Below are 14,965 nucleotides of genomic sequence, written 5' to 3' on the forward strand. Positions count from 1 at the left end.
GAAAGCTCATGCTGCAAAACGTCTGTTAGTCTATAAGGTGCCACAGGATTCTTTGCTGCTTTTACATCTTCAGAATGCATCTCCAAGAACACTCATCACTGTTTCTCTTGTTATGGCCTTCTCTCACATGGTTCTACTCTGAAAAGTGACTATGTAAAATGACTCCTCTTCTTATTTGCTCATTGTGGCCTCATTTGCATTGCACTTTTTTCACCCTCCGTATCTACCTGCAGATCCACCAATGATAGGAACATCATTGCAGAAAGGTCACTGGAAGCTGATGGTGTTTTAACCACTGCATCATGTAGATCAACTCTGAGCTGTGGTGCCAACACAACAGTTAATATGCCAGTAGTCAGTTAATACTAGCATTCATGCCTTTGCTACCACTCAGGAAGACTTCTACCCCCACCACAGTGGTCCCCAACCTTTTTTGTCTGGCGGGCGCAGGACGACGAGCCACCGAGGACCGCGGCTGGTGGACGAGCATCTGCCGAAATGCCGCCAAGCAGTTGGCAACATCGATAGGCGTCGCTGCCGAAATGCCGCTGACTAACAGCATCATCCAGAGGCATCAGCGGCATTTCGGCAGCGACAAGATGCTGCTGCTTCTCGTCGGCATTTCGGCGGATGCTGGTCCGCTGGACAGTACACAGGCGCGCACAGATGCCCTGCTGAGCGCCATGGCACTCGCGAGCACCGCGTTGGGGACCACTGCCCTATCGTATCAACAGTTGCACGGGGGGGGAGGGGAATGGTTAAGAAAGAATGACTAGCACACAGTTTACCTAAATAAGTGAGAAGAGAGTTTGCTTCTGTTAGCCCTGCCAAACTAGCACAGCTAAGAGAGAATGAACCGGTTACTCTACTTTGTGGCATACCATACTAAACAATTACGTTTAAGTTCCTAACAATTATACCTGTGGAAGCCTAATTTGAAGATAATGGAGTTGCACAAGCATCCATAAGATTTGGCCAGCAGAATCTTTATTGGGGGTGATCATAGAATCATAGAATCATAGAATTCAAGATCAGAAGGGACCATTATGATCATCTAGTCTGACCTCCTGCAAGATGCAGGCCACATAAGCCGATCTACCCACTCCTTTAGCAAGCGACCCCTGCCCCATGCTTCGGAGGAAGGCGAAAAACCTCCAGGGCCACTGCCAATCTGCCCTGGAGGAAAATTCCTTCCCGACCCCAAATATGGCGGTCAGCTGAACCCCGAGCATGCGGGCAAGACTCTCCAGCCATACCCTCTGGAAAAAGGTTAAGAATATCATATCATGCTGCAAAACGTGATGATACATAACCAAGGAAGAACCCAGCTTGATTCTCAGATTTCAGTTTGTGCTTAGGAGTTTGGAGGGGGAGTGGAGGGAGGAGAGACACCTGACTTGTACACTGAGCAAATCCAAAGTTAAAATCAGTCAAATATAGAAACCAGGGTTAGAATAAGTTTTCAGAGTTGCACTTTCAGTATACCATTACATTAACTTCGCTGAATAAACTTCTTAATTTTTTCTGTGCAAAGAACTCTCATATGAGGGTGATGAGCACTATATAAAATGCCTAAACAGATGACAGCAGAAAATCTGAGTGCAGTGAATTATTTCTGATAGCAACATGACCTGGGTTTTGTACGTGCCACCTTACAGTCTATTATACTACATGAATCTTTTTCTAGTGCTTCTATGTGAAGGATTTTTTTTTTGAGCACACTATTGTGAACGCTCCTCATTTTTTTCTTGACTCATCAGCCCAACACTTTATTCTTTAGAATTCAAGATGTTTTCCCATCTGTTAGGTTATTCTCCCATTTCACTGTGTGATAAGCTTTAAGCTCCATATCTATTTGTTATGTGACTATTTCTACTCCATACGCCATGGCTGGTAACCCACAAGTGTCAAAGTAATAAGGAAGTTTGTTCTGACCCTTCAGGCTTTGATCAGCCTGGCTGTTTGAAGTCTCTGAGTGGATAATCACTCCCTGATGGTGAGGGGCGGAGGTGAGTTGAGCTAAGCTAAGCAGGGAGACTTGGTATATAAAGTCAATTGCTAGGCCAGGGATCAGCAACCTTTGGCACACGGCACCCTGGCAGGCTGGGCGGGTTTGTTTACCTGCCGCGTTCGCAGGTTTGGCTGATTGCAGCTCCAACTGGCAGCACTTTGCCACTCTAGACCAATGGGGGATGTGGGAAGCAGCGCAGGCCGAGGGACGTGCTGCAAACCGCAGCTAATGGGAGCCGCAATCAGCCGAACCTGCGGACGCGGCAGGTAAACAAACTGGCCTGGCCCGCCAGGGGGATTACCCTGGCGAGCTGCGTGCCAAAGTTTGCCGATCCCTGTTCTAGACAAACAAGAACTGTGAACAGAGGTAGCTAGCTGGAGAGCTCCAGAGGGAGTTGAGAGAGGAAGTGTGAAAGAGTTGCCTTCCAGTTTCAGCTCTACATGTGATTTCCAGATGGATGGGGATGGAAAAGTGATGACGACCTGCAATGGATGCACCATGTTTTCTCCCCTGCCTGAAACCAGAAGATACTTCCTGTGCATGAAGTGCAAGGTGATGATTGTGCTGGAGGAAAAGATTCTTGGTTTGAAGAGTTCCATGACAGCCACGTTTGGGAAACATCAGTACGTCAGGTTCAAGGAAGAAAGGAGCCAGCCACCAAAGAGTCAGAAAGAGAGGATGTCAGAGAGTAGGCCTGGCAGTTTGTAAATCATATTGGCATTCCACATGGCTGGGGACAGGCAAGATTGGACAGGTTGTCCAGAAAGAAGAGAAGCAGGAGAAATTCCACACAGCTGGAAGTTTCCAGTCAACAAGTCCTCACATGGAAACTGTGGAAAATACTTCTTAAGATTCAGCTGTTTCAAGGAAATGGTGATATGTAGAGAACACACCTTGCGATGGTAGCTCGGCCCAACCTATAAGGAAAGCAAGCTTACCCACAAAGAATTCGCCAGCCACGCAAGGAAGAGAGACCATCTTTGCTGGGGATTCAATACTCAGAAGAATCAAAAGAACAGGTGGATAATAAGACAGCGTACTACCTTCCTGGAGCCAAGACACGAAATGTCACTCAAAGATTGGATAGTATTCTGAAGCTGATGGCCCAGGATCCATTGGGGATGGTTCATATAGGCACTAATGACACTGCATCATGGGATATCTCTCAGATAATAGATGACTTCAGAGAACTGACCCCGGCACCAACTGTGCTCCTTGCACACGGGACCCCAGAGGAGCACAAGGCAGTGATCAGACCCCAGTACCAGCTGCCTTTTCATCGTCGGACGAGGCGGTGGCAGGTACCTCAACCGCTCCGGTCTTAGAGAACACTAGTGTCTTTTGACTCACATTACACTGGTAAACATTTTTTTTAAATGGCAAGTTTTTTCAGGGCTTATATCTCAGCACTGGTTCACATATTGACAGTGCCAGCATGCTGCGCACCGAAAATGTGGTGCTCGAGGCTAGGTCAGGCACAGCGTGCTTGAACTGGGGCTGAAGAGTTGCCTCCATAAGTAGAACTCGGAGGCACTGCTCTCTGTCCTTAAGGACCCTAGGGCAAAAACCCTTACATATCGTACAGCGGTCTCTCAGATGCCCCTAATCCAGACACTTAAGGCACGACGAGTGCGGGTCACTACTTGGCATAACCTGCCACAGACCGATCATGATTTAAAGCCCAGGGACCGAGGCATACCCTGGTGCCAGGGGAAAATGTTGGGAGGGAAGACCTCCCCACCAAAGGAAACCTATACGAAAAAAATACACTAATTATAACTACTATTCTAACTATGTACACGGGGATAGAGATACTGCGAAGCACATGCTTGCCGAGGCAAGAGCGGTAGGGAGTTCCAGCTAGCTGTCACAGGCAGTAAGAAGGAACTGAGTCGGGGTCAGTTTGGCAGGGCCTTATATTGGGCACCATGAAGGCGTGAGTCCAGGCCAACCCTACAGATACTGCTAAGGGAAAAATCTTCCAGCTGTCGAACACGTGGCATGCGCACGCCTGATTGGAATGGACATGAACAAGCACTCGAAGAACTGATCATTTATTCCTAGCGTTTGTTTCCTATCTTTTAATCAGTTACTGATCCATGAGAGGACCTTCCCTCTTATCCCATGACTACTTACTTTGCTTAAGAGCCTTGGTGTCAGACCTGCCAAAGGCTTTCTGAAAGTCCAAGTACACTATATTTACTGGATCACTCTTGCCCACATGCTTGCTGAAACCCTCAAAGAATTCTAATAGATTTGATTACTGTCCATACATACCTACATGGGGAATAAATATTTAATAATGGGCTCTTCAATCTAGTAGAGAAAGGTATAACATGATCCAATGGCTGGAAGCTGAAGCTTGACAAATTTAAACTGGAAATAAAGTATACATTTTTAAAAATTAGGGTAATTAACCATTGGAACAATTTACAGGGGTCATGGTGGATTCTCCATCATAGCGATTTTTATATCAAGATGGGATGTTCTTCCTAAAATACGTGCTCTAGGAATCATTTTGTGGAAGTTCTATGTCCTGTGGTAGACTGGAGGTAAGACTAGATGATCACAGTGGCCCCTTCTGGCCTTGGAATTTATGCATCTAAATTCTTCATACCATCATTAAGTCTGCTAAAGGTTCTCATTAGTGTTTACTTCAATTTCCTGGTTGAAAACAGCAGAAAATTATTCAGCCTATCTGAAACTGTCATTGTTTATAGCCTTACTATTACCACCAAATACACGAGACCTCAGACTAAAGTGAGCTGGTGTTGGCCAGAAGTTGGATGATGACCTACAAGGAAAATCCAGGTGCTGCAAAAATACTGTTTCTCTTCCCTTCCAGGCAGCACTAAATCAACATTACTACATGGTGCTAAGAAAAGGGAGACTGGAATGTTGGATAAGTCTTAAAGTTGAGGTCCTGACTATTTATAGTAAAAAATCCCAGGGTACTTTAGCCAGGACAGGCTATGGCACCAAGTGTTCTCACAAAATTCTAATTTCTGTAATTACATTAACAGTGTTCTCTGGCTATATGGCTGTTTGATGTTAAACTTTGTGACATTCCGCCACAGAGATGGCTGCACTGCATTTGCACGTGAAGTAATTATCACTGTGCATAGATACCCAACCATTTTAAATGAAAGTTGACGGGTATGCAGAACAAGGCTATTGGTCATAGCATGAGTACACATATGAAGCTAGTAGATGAACTCTTTCAAAATGCTTTCTTAAAAGTAGATACAAGGCAATGGGAATTCCAGATTTTGTGTACGTCACTGGAGATTTCTGTGCACATGTTACTCAGTGAAAGGAATAGACGGATTAATCAGCTTAGACTAGGAAACAGTTTATAAAACAACAAGTGATTAATAGACAAACAAGCACGAATAAATCTGACAATGACAAACTACAGAAATCTTTACACCTCAGAGGGCCTGCTGCAATATAGACCTGTGCAATAAATATTATATTAAGGAAAAGAGCACAGACTCCTTTGTAACAACATGAGCTTCATCAATAAGGCACAAGTGCTGCAAAAGGAAAGCAGTTACAACTTAATTTGCAATAGTGCTGCAGAATGATCTTTCAGGCTTGCAGTGAATCAAAACTGTGCTACTCGGTCTGATGTGTTAATTAGCAGCAAAATGCGATGTCTATTCTCTCTTAGTGGATGCAGACCTAAGGAAAGAATAAGAATGCAACTATTACTGACTACAACAACTGCTGGAGGATCTTGTTCTGATCCAATTGCTAAATTAGCTGCTTTTGAATCCAAGAGTCTTTTTTACAAATCTTAGCATGACACTTTTTTTAAAGCCTGAAAACATGATTGATTCAGTACAATTGTGAGGATCACAATGTACTGCAAGGAGACACAATAATATTTTAAGGATTGCAACAAGAAATGTCCAAGATGTTCTGAGCAGATCTGCACCAGCACTGGACTTTTTGGGATTCCTAAATGAGTAAGTTTCCTTGAATCTTCATTAACCTACTGGAAACTTGGTTTATTTAGAGCAGCTCATGTTGTTTTCATAAGAGTGATTACACCCCAGTTGCATTAATATCATCTGGAATTACTTCAAGGTTGTATGAGGGCTTAAAACAACATAGAAACAACACGGCTAAGTACACATTCTTCTACATAAACAGGGCTGCCAATCTGATCTTGCCCAGTCAGTCCAACAAAATGCATTATTTATAATGTCGTGGGTTTAGTATATTAATTCAATTATCTCTAATTCAGAGTTTAAGATCTCCTAAAATCTAGTATTTCTGGTTAGAGATCACCTATATTTTGTAACTGAGCATTTCCCTCTTTCCAAATCTATAGCACCACTGAAATAGTTATCACCATTAATCTTAACTGGTTTGTGAACTTCAAAACCTACTGGTAACCATGTGAATCTAACACTATTAAATGTGAAGTAATTTAACTGTAAAAAGGACAGCTGGATCAGATTGTTCTATCTGCTCTGAGGTCTCATTTGAGCAAAACAAAACCGGCAAAAATGAGATCCAGCTGTCTACTCCAGCCTGCCAGACCCATTCATTTTTTTTTAAATAAAACCTTATAAAAGGTTTTAAAGTTGTGCAATTGATGTGCAGGTTAGCCAGCCTGCAGTAAATGAAAAACAAGTGGCACAAATTTGGTTTATGCTACATCAGAAAGCAGAGAGGGTCTGCACATCTGAAATGCCCCTATTGAAATTTATTTTATTACCCCTTTCAAAGAGAGTATATTTGAATACTGTGCCCCTGACTTTTTATGTCAGAAGACAGAATGGCCTGAGGGAGGGAAGGAGTAATTTAAAAAGTTAATCATCATTTAACTTTAATATAGCACTGTAAGTTTCGATGGGGCTTTACAGAACTAGGGGGAAAAAGTAAAGTCCCCATCCTAAAGTATTTGCAGTCCAAGGTCATGATCCTGCAAACACAGGCTGAACTTTAAATGCATGAGTAGAGCCATGGAATTACTTACACACTTAAGTTAATATGTAGGGCCCAGATTTTTAAAGGCATTTAGGCATTACTGTGCTTAGCATCAGAATGCTCAGCTGACTTAGGAACCCAAACCTCATTTTCAAAAGGTATTTAAGCACTTAGGAGTTTGAAGTCCATTGACAGTCCCTTTTGAAAACAAGATCTGGGCTCCTAAATAAGCTAGGTGTTGAGATGCTGAGCACAGCCATATCGAACTACCTTTTAAAATCTGGGCCTATGTGCCTAAAGGGTAGAAGGACTGAGGCCAAAATTAGACAAGACAGAGCAGAAGACAGAAAACAAATAATAAATAAGACACAACCACCAAAAAATGACAGAAGGAGCAGAAGAAGGTTAATTACAAATACAAGTGATGGGAGCCTTACAGAGGGATAAACTGAGCCTGTTAGTTAGAGCCCACTGTAAGGGGCAGTACAATGCCTCCTGAAACTCCCCAGTTGCTCTCAGGCACTGGGAACTATGAAGTCAAAGATTTTCCAGTTCTTTAGTATAATCTTTGGATCAAAACTGCAATAAAATAGGTGACTCATCAAAAAGACACTGACCTGTGAGGAGGCAGGAAGTTAGTTAAGATAAATGTTTGAGTCCATTTTTTCCCCCATTGTTTTCTCTTACACATTGTGTCAAAGTTGAAACTCTAGCACAGAGGTCAGCAACCTTTCAGAAGTGGTGTGCCGAGTCTTCATTTATTCACTCTAATTTAAAGGTTCTGTGTGCCGGTAATACATTTTAATGTTTTTAGAAGGTCCCTTTCTATAAGTCTATATTATATAACTAAACTATTGTTGTATGTAAAGTAAACAAAGTTTTCAAAATGTTTAAGCTTCATTTAAAATTAAATTAAAATGCTGATCTTACGCCGCCAGCCTGGGGTTCTGTTCACCTAGGCCGGCAGCGGCCTGAGCAGGGCCTGCGGCCGGGACCCCAGACCTGGGGGGGGGGAGGTTCAGGGCAGAGGGCTGGGGGGTGCAGGGCAGAAGGCTGAGTGTGTGGGGGGGATTCAAGGGTCAGGGCAGAGGGCGTGGGGGGGTGCAGGGCAGAAGGCTGAGTGTGTGTGTGGGGGGGGGTCAGGGCAGAGGGCTGGGGTGCTTGGCTCGTAGGGGTGCTCCCAGCCCCCTGCCATGAGCAGCTCATGGCAGGGGGCCGGAAGGGATATGACCTGTTCCACCCCCTTCCCCAAGGCCCCGTCCCTACCTCTTCTCTGTCTCCTCTACGGAGCTGTATGCACACCCCCTCCCCCTCGCTAAGGCCATCAGCTGATTGGCACAGGGAAGGAGAGGGGGAGGGGCAGGAAAGCACCACGCTGGGGGAAGAAGCGGGGGAGGGGGGAAGCTTGGCTGCCACAGGACCAAGCTTCTGCCTCCTGCCCCCACAGGGGAGAGCAGTGGGCGGGGGAGGGGGTTGAGGGGGGGTGGAATAGGGCTGGGCCGGGACTGCAGCAGTGTGCCACTCAAAATCGGCTTGCATGCCGTGTTTGGCACATGTGCCGTAGGTTGCCGACCCCTGCTCTAGCATTATGGCAATACAACATTTCAGAACATATATGTCACCGCAATTAAGATCGAATTAATAATGCATAAACAATAGTTTGCCATTAGTTCAAGGGGAAGTAAAAACCCCTCCAAATCCTTGAGAGCCAAGATTCATTATTCATTAAACACACACTTACTCATCCTCTGTACAGAGCCTGCTCTCATGACAAATAGCAGCTTTCAGTCTTGCTGACTTCTCGTAACTACTCTGAGGACAACAGTGTGAACCAAAGTCCGTTTTTGGTGCATTGAGACAACTATCAAATTAATTCTAGAGAACTGCAGATATCCCCAGACAAAGTAACTTTTCACATGGTTTTAGAGCAGAAAATATGCCCACCGCATATTAATTTACTTTGACCTACTAAAATCTGCATGGGGCTCCTATTCTCTTAGTGCTTTCCCCTCTGTGGTTTACCATAACAGTAATGTTTTTATTCAGCTGATAAAATTATCCTAGCATCTATAAATCTACATTATTTGTTCCTAACCATAAACTTTATTTGGACTTTTTTCTGTTTTTTTTTTTTTTTTTTTTCAAGCAGCCTGCAAATCAAGCCAGGTCTGGTGAAGATAATATGGCAGATAACTCATTTTTATTTCAACCATTGTGACAATGGAGTACTAAAGATTATTCACAACTTCAAACCACCTATTGGAGATTCAAGTATCTTCTTTACAGGGATTATTTATTCTAAACGTAAAAAGAGAAACAGTATTTTATGTTTACCCAGACCTGTATCATACACATTTATAAAGATATATTCCCTGATATGCATCTAAAGAAGATAAAGAAAAAAAAAGGAGGTCAGACAAAGCTTAATTACAACAAAACAAAACTGGTGAGAAAAGGAATGTTGCAGGCAGTGACTGATTTAGTTGATCTGATTCCATGGAGGCAGAGAGCTCCATAGCTTAGAGTCACAATGGACACAGTGTTATCTCCCATCAGCATTTCATAGTGATGCGATCCAATGATCTCAACACACCTTGGAAACATTAATGAATTAAGCTTCCTGGTGAAAGAGAGACAGACTAGGTGAACACACTAATTTTATTGGATCTTTCAGCAGACTTTAGTACAACTGATGCTGAGGATTCATTGCAATACAGTAGATCCTCAATTTTATGAGTACTAATCTTACAAAAGACCAATTATATGAACCATTTTTTCTCCAAAGGAAAAAATAATAATTGCATGATGAAATTGATGTTGATGAACAAGTCAACATCCCTTCACATTCCAATGCCTTAAGTGCATTGGAAATTATCTTGCAATGGTTCAAAGAATATGAAGAAAGTGATGTAAAGCATCATATGGCTTATGCACCGCACTTGCTCTAATTTTGAAATGTTCAATTTAATAAACCTTTTTAAAATTATGAATTTCTCAATACCCAATTAGTTTGGAAAAATAGGAGCTCTACTGTACCTAGCTAAGATGACAGGATCCACAAAAAAGTGAACTGTTTATTCCACTGATTCCTTTAGAAAAACCAAGGTGGTTTGTGATAAGCAACTACTCTTCTTCCCCATAGAATCTCTACTGAAGGGTTCTGGGGGATTTTGTCTTGCCACCTCCACCTGGTTAAAACATGTATGTCAAAGCTGCTAGGTCATGGTGAGCAATTCTGCGTTGCAGTATCATCAACATGCTGCTTCCTTACTGCACTATGATTCTGTGTTCTCTTCGCTTCCACACTGCTCAGCGGAGATAGGGCTTTGTAAGACAGATGACTTACCTTCAATATGATATAAGCTGACAATGTTGAGTAGGAAAATGTATCCTGAGGGAATCACAAAGGCTATAGTAACTACTGCCTCAGCAGATTCCCCCAAAACAGTTCCAAGTTTAACCATCTTTGGCTGGCCAGAGACTGCAGACCTTGTCACAGTACACAGGCCTTTCTTACCTCTAGGCTGAACAACTGCAATGTGCTCTATTCAGAGTTCTCAAAGGAGACCACTCAGGAGCTTCAGTTAATGATGAACATGCCCACCCATCCTTCCTCAGAGCAGGATGATACGAGCATACAGCATCTGTGATTCATGTTCTATGCTATCTCATAATATGCTTCCAAGTGCAATTCATGGGCTTCATCCTGGTGGCTTAGGACAGTGCTTAGCTCTAAGACTGCCTCTACTTTGATACAGCACCAGGATATTAGTGATCAAACAGAATGCTCTTGCTGTTTATCATCAGGGATGAATGCCGAGGCAGATAAGCCTTCCCAGTGGCGTGGACATATCTTTGGAAGTTGCCTCCTCCGGTGTGCCTGTCACAGCCCACATCTGGCCATTGCTAGGACATGGGGCAAGATAGTTTAAAAATAAAATAACTGCAGCGTTCTCAGCTAGGTGACCTTTACTGGTCAGCATGTGATTTAGGACAGTCAATTTATTAGCTCTTCAGGGATGATGCATTTGTGCTTTAATTTAATGGTGCACAAATAGGGAGCTATAGAGAGGCAGCCCCTACAAATCCCTGTAATAAATGAGCATGTGTGAATGAAGTAGTAAGAGCTAGATTTATGCTGCTGCATTTCATATGCACAATATGAGTCTGGATCAGCAATGTAGATTTGATTTAAAATCCCATATGCTGGGAGGCCAACCAACAAATTGAAATAATAAGACAATAGAAAAAACACAATAGTGTTAGTTAAAGAAAGCAAGTATCCCGATACAGCAATATTCTATAGCAGTAAGAAGAAAGTCTTTACTACCTTATGTAATGCCCTGCAAAAAGCAAATGGATCATAGCGATTTTAAATTTCTAGGAGCAGACAGAAGGAATGGGTGGTCACAGTTCAGCCACAGAGATGGGAATAACAGAAAAATCGGTTTCAGTGCCTATAAGCTGCTCTTCAATTTTCTGGAAATACACATGATCTGTTCTGAGACACTTACCTTTAGAGTATGGGAAGGCACATGCATGGACTGGCTGAAAGAACTAAATGAATGAGTTTACCATCTCATCTCTACTGCACAAGCAACTCAAGTGACATTGTGCAATAGAGCCATGAGGGACAGAGCCATCATGTAGCCTCAAACACATTAAAAAGCACTTACTGAAACCAATAAAGAATGGAAAAAGATTAAAACCTATGTAATGCCACAGGGAAAAGTGTTTCTTCAACATTTCTTCTGAGCCTGTTAGAATATGAAGTGATTTGAAGAGAGAAGCAAATGTTTGAAAGAGCACTACCAAAAGGCTCTGTATAAACCCTGAAGCTGTTCCCCCACAACCTCACAGGGACCTTGGGACGCCCTCTCTCTTGCTCCGGAACTGTGTGGGTAACACTCCAGACTGTTCCTGTAGCAGCTGCACTGATTGATTGATACTGTATTGATAAAAGTGGTTGGACCATATCCTGTCTCTGGCTTTGCAACCTAGGGTATGGCTACACTGGCGATTTGCAGCGCTGGAAAGCCTCCACCAGCGCTGCAATTAGTAAGTGGCCACACCTGCAGGGCACTTCCAGCGCTGCAACTCCCTGGCTGCAGCGCTGGCCGTACACCTCACTCAGCATGGGGAATAAGGATTCCAGCGCTGGTGCTGCAGCGCTGGTCATCAAGTGTGGCCACACACCAGCGCTGTGATTGGCCTCCAGGGAATAAGGTGTATCCCAGAATGCTTTTATAAATTACTCTCTTTGTTTTGTTATGCAGCCTTTCTTTGTTTTGTTGTGAATGAGCTCCGATCGGAGCTCCGTTGTGTACCTGGCTGTAAACAATCAAATGAGAGGCAGGCAGGGAGGGAGAGTGAATGAAACAGAACGGAGCCAACACTGATCACAGCAAACAGGAGCTATCTATACCTGGCTGTGAACGATCAAATGAGAGGCAGGCAGGAAGAGTGAATGAAACAGAACGGAGCGATCTCCGTTGAACTGCTTATCTAAAAAAACAAACACTGATCACAGCAAACAGGCAGGCTGTTTGCAATTAGAGTTAAGACTAAGGGCTCATGAACATTTTGTGATTTTTCCAATCCAGGAAGCTAACACTCAGTGTTGGCTCCAAAAATCCACTCTCTCTATCTTCCCCGCTCCCTGTCACAGTACACCACCCTCCACCCCCCTCTTTTGAAAAGCACGTTGGTGCACTTGAATGCTGGGATAGCTGCCCATAATGCAGCACTCCCAACAGTGCTGCAAATGCTCCAAATGTGGCCACACACCAGCGCTGGTAGCTGTGAGTGTGGCCACACACCAGCGCTGCTCCTACACAGCTGGATGACCAGCGCTGCAAACTACCAGCGCTGCAAACCGTAAGTGTAGCCATACCCCTAGGAAGACTTGGAGCAAGTGCAAAAGCCATGGGGAAAAAGGTATTTGCACCCCTTAACTGGCACTGAATCCAAGCAGAGGCCATTGCAAGAACACCTTCCAGATCAGGAGGGAACACTGGGCTGAAATTCATCCAACTCACTTTCAAGTGGAAAATGCAGAATTGTAAACTTCAGGGGCAACCAAGAACGGAAAAAGGCTGGAGTCACTTTGGAAAGACAATGTTTCCAGTCTTCAGAACTAAAATGATTAGCATCTGGCCTTTGCTGAATGTAAAGTAAGATTCATGGGCAGTGGGGAGGATGAATTTGAAAGCTTTTAAAATAGTTTTAAAGCAACAGAGTGAAATGCTGAACACGGCCTATTCAAATTAAATAATCTAGTTTATGCCTTGCTCTTCACTGTACTATATACTACTGTTGGGTACTTAATGGTTAGTGATGGTTTTTTAATCAATTTATCTCTGATAAAAGCTTATTGTATTATACCTGGTCATAAAAGTAATATTATGAAAGCCGATCAACTTAAGGCTAAAAGTTCTTCAGTATCACACACAGAAGTTAGGGTATGGTTGGCAATAAAAAGGCACAGAGGTGGTGGTGAATAGGTTCCCAACATCAGGCAGTTTTTCAAGAGAGAGATAATGATGCTTCTGACATAAGAGGTCTGGAAGAGTATCAGAAATGGCAGTTAAACCCCAAACATACTGTACGTAAATGAGGACACTGATTGACGTACATTCTGGGATAAAAGAATGGAGTGCTCTTTAATAAAACCAAACACAATGATTGGGAAATGATCAATTAAGTTGTTATAGGTTGAAGAAATAATTCCAAAATTAATATTTGAGCTAGTATGTGGCCTTTGTACAAGGCTTTGTACAAAAAGCACATTTTAAAAGACAGTGATGCAAAAAAAGATAACATTCCATGAGAGTACCTGGACCCCAGTATAGTAATAAAATCTGAATACTACCAATTTAAAATAAACTGGCATAAATGTGTAAATAAAAAAAGCAATAAGGTTCACAATATCCAGCCAACTATACCAAAAACAAGGAGTACAAAGGATTCCAACTAAGGTCAATGATTAAGGGGGAGAAGGGCCAAAGATAAACCTGTTACAAGTTGTTGGTTTTTTTTTTTTAAAGTCTAATACCAAACCAGGGCCAGATTCTTAGCTGGTATAAACTGATGTAGCTCCACTTTACTCAAATGAGTTACCCAATTTACCAAATTGGACAAGGTGACCCATTTTCCCTATTCAATAGACAAGAATATTCTACTCTTGTTTTGATTCATTTTTAGGGCTATTGTTTTTATGAAATGCATAGTTCTTCACCAGCCTGAGATCTATTCAGTAAACTACAAGAACTTTTAATGTGCAATTACACTATTCACTGGTTACTACAGATTTACAAATGTATTTGATTCAGCATGATGCAATTGTTAAACATTTACCTTTCGTACTGAAGCCAACCGATTCATCATTAAAGATTCTTCTCTGTCATCATCATCGTCCAAGTCTAGCATGGGCATACTAAAACTATCTATAATACTGCAGCACCTGGAGTTTTCATCCCTTGGATCAAAAGGGTCTACAATTATTGGTTCAGTTCCTTTGATTTCACATCGGCAGAAAGGACAGCCCTGACCATCGGATTCCTGCACAAAAACAAAAGTATTCTTTTAAATAGAGGGACATATTCTTGTTTATGCTAAGGTCCCTCTATCAGATTCTGGCAATGTGTAAAGAGATCTTGGTGCAAATCAGAAACACATCCACAGATATTTTACTGGACAAAGTAATTCATTCCACTAGTGGCCTGAATTACATACATACATACATACATACATATATAAATAAAAAAAAACATGGTCATCATTGCAAATGAGTTTTTTTTTCAAGTTGACTTTTAAATAAAAATCATCATCAAAACATAATTCTCTAAACTGTTAGCTTAAAACCACCAAAATGCCAAATATAACATTTTGCCTTTTAGGCTTACATTTCAATGCTCATTCACAGCTAGACATCAGAAAATCCAAAACCATAGTTCTCAGTGATGTTTGACTGCATTGTTAACAAACGCATGAACAGAAGCTTTTCTGTTTGTT

General features: G+C 42.5%; 1 protein-coding gene across 5 annotated transcripts in view; it reads right to left on the minus strand.

Annotated features, from left to right (window-relative positions):
• The window catches only part of CBLB (Cbl proto-oncogene B), a 209,382-nt gene that overhangs the window by 54,866 nt on the left and 139,551 nt on the right, over window positions 1–14,965 (minus strand). For all 5 annotated transcript variants that reach the window (XM_045001837.1, XM_045001836.1, XM_045001839.1 and 2 more), the window contains one exon: window positions 14,309–14,512. In XM_045001837.1, the coding sequence (XP_044857772.1) occupies window positions 14,309–14,512 (204 nt within the window). The remainder of the gene's footprint in view (window positions 1–14,308; window positions 14,513–14,965) is intronic.

This window comes from Mauremys mutica, chromosome 1, assembly GCF_020497125.1.
Source record: "Mauremys mutica isolate MM-2020 ecotype Southern chromosome 1, ASM2049712v1, whole genome shotgun sequence".
In the NCBI taxonomy this organism is placed as follows: domain Eukaryota; kingdom Metazoa; phylum Chordata; order Testudines; family Geoemydidae; genus Mauremys; species Mauremys mutica.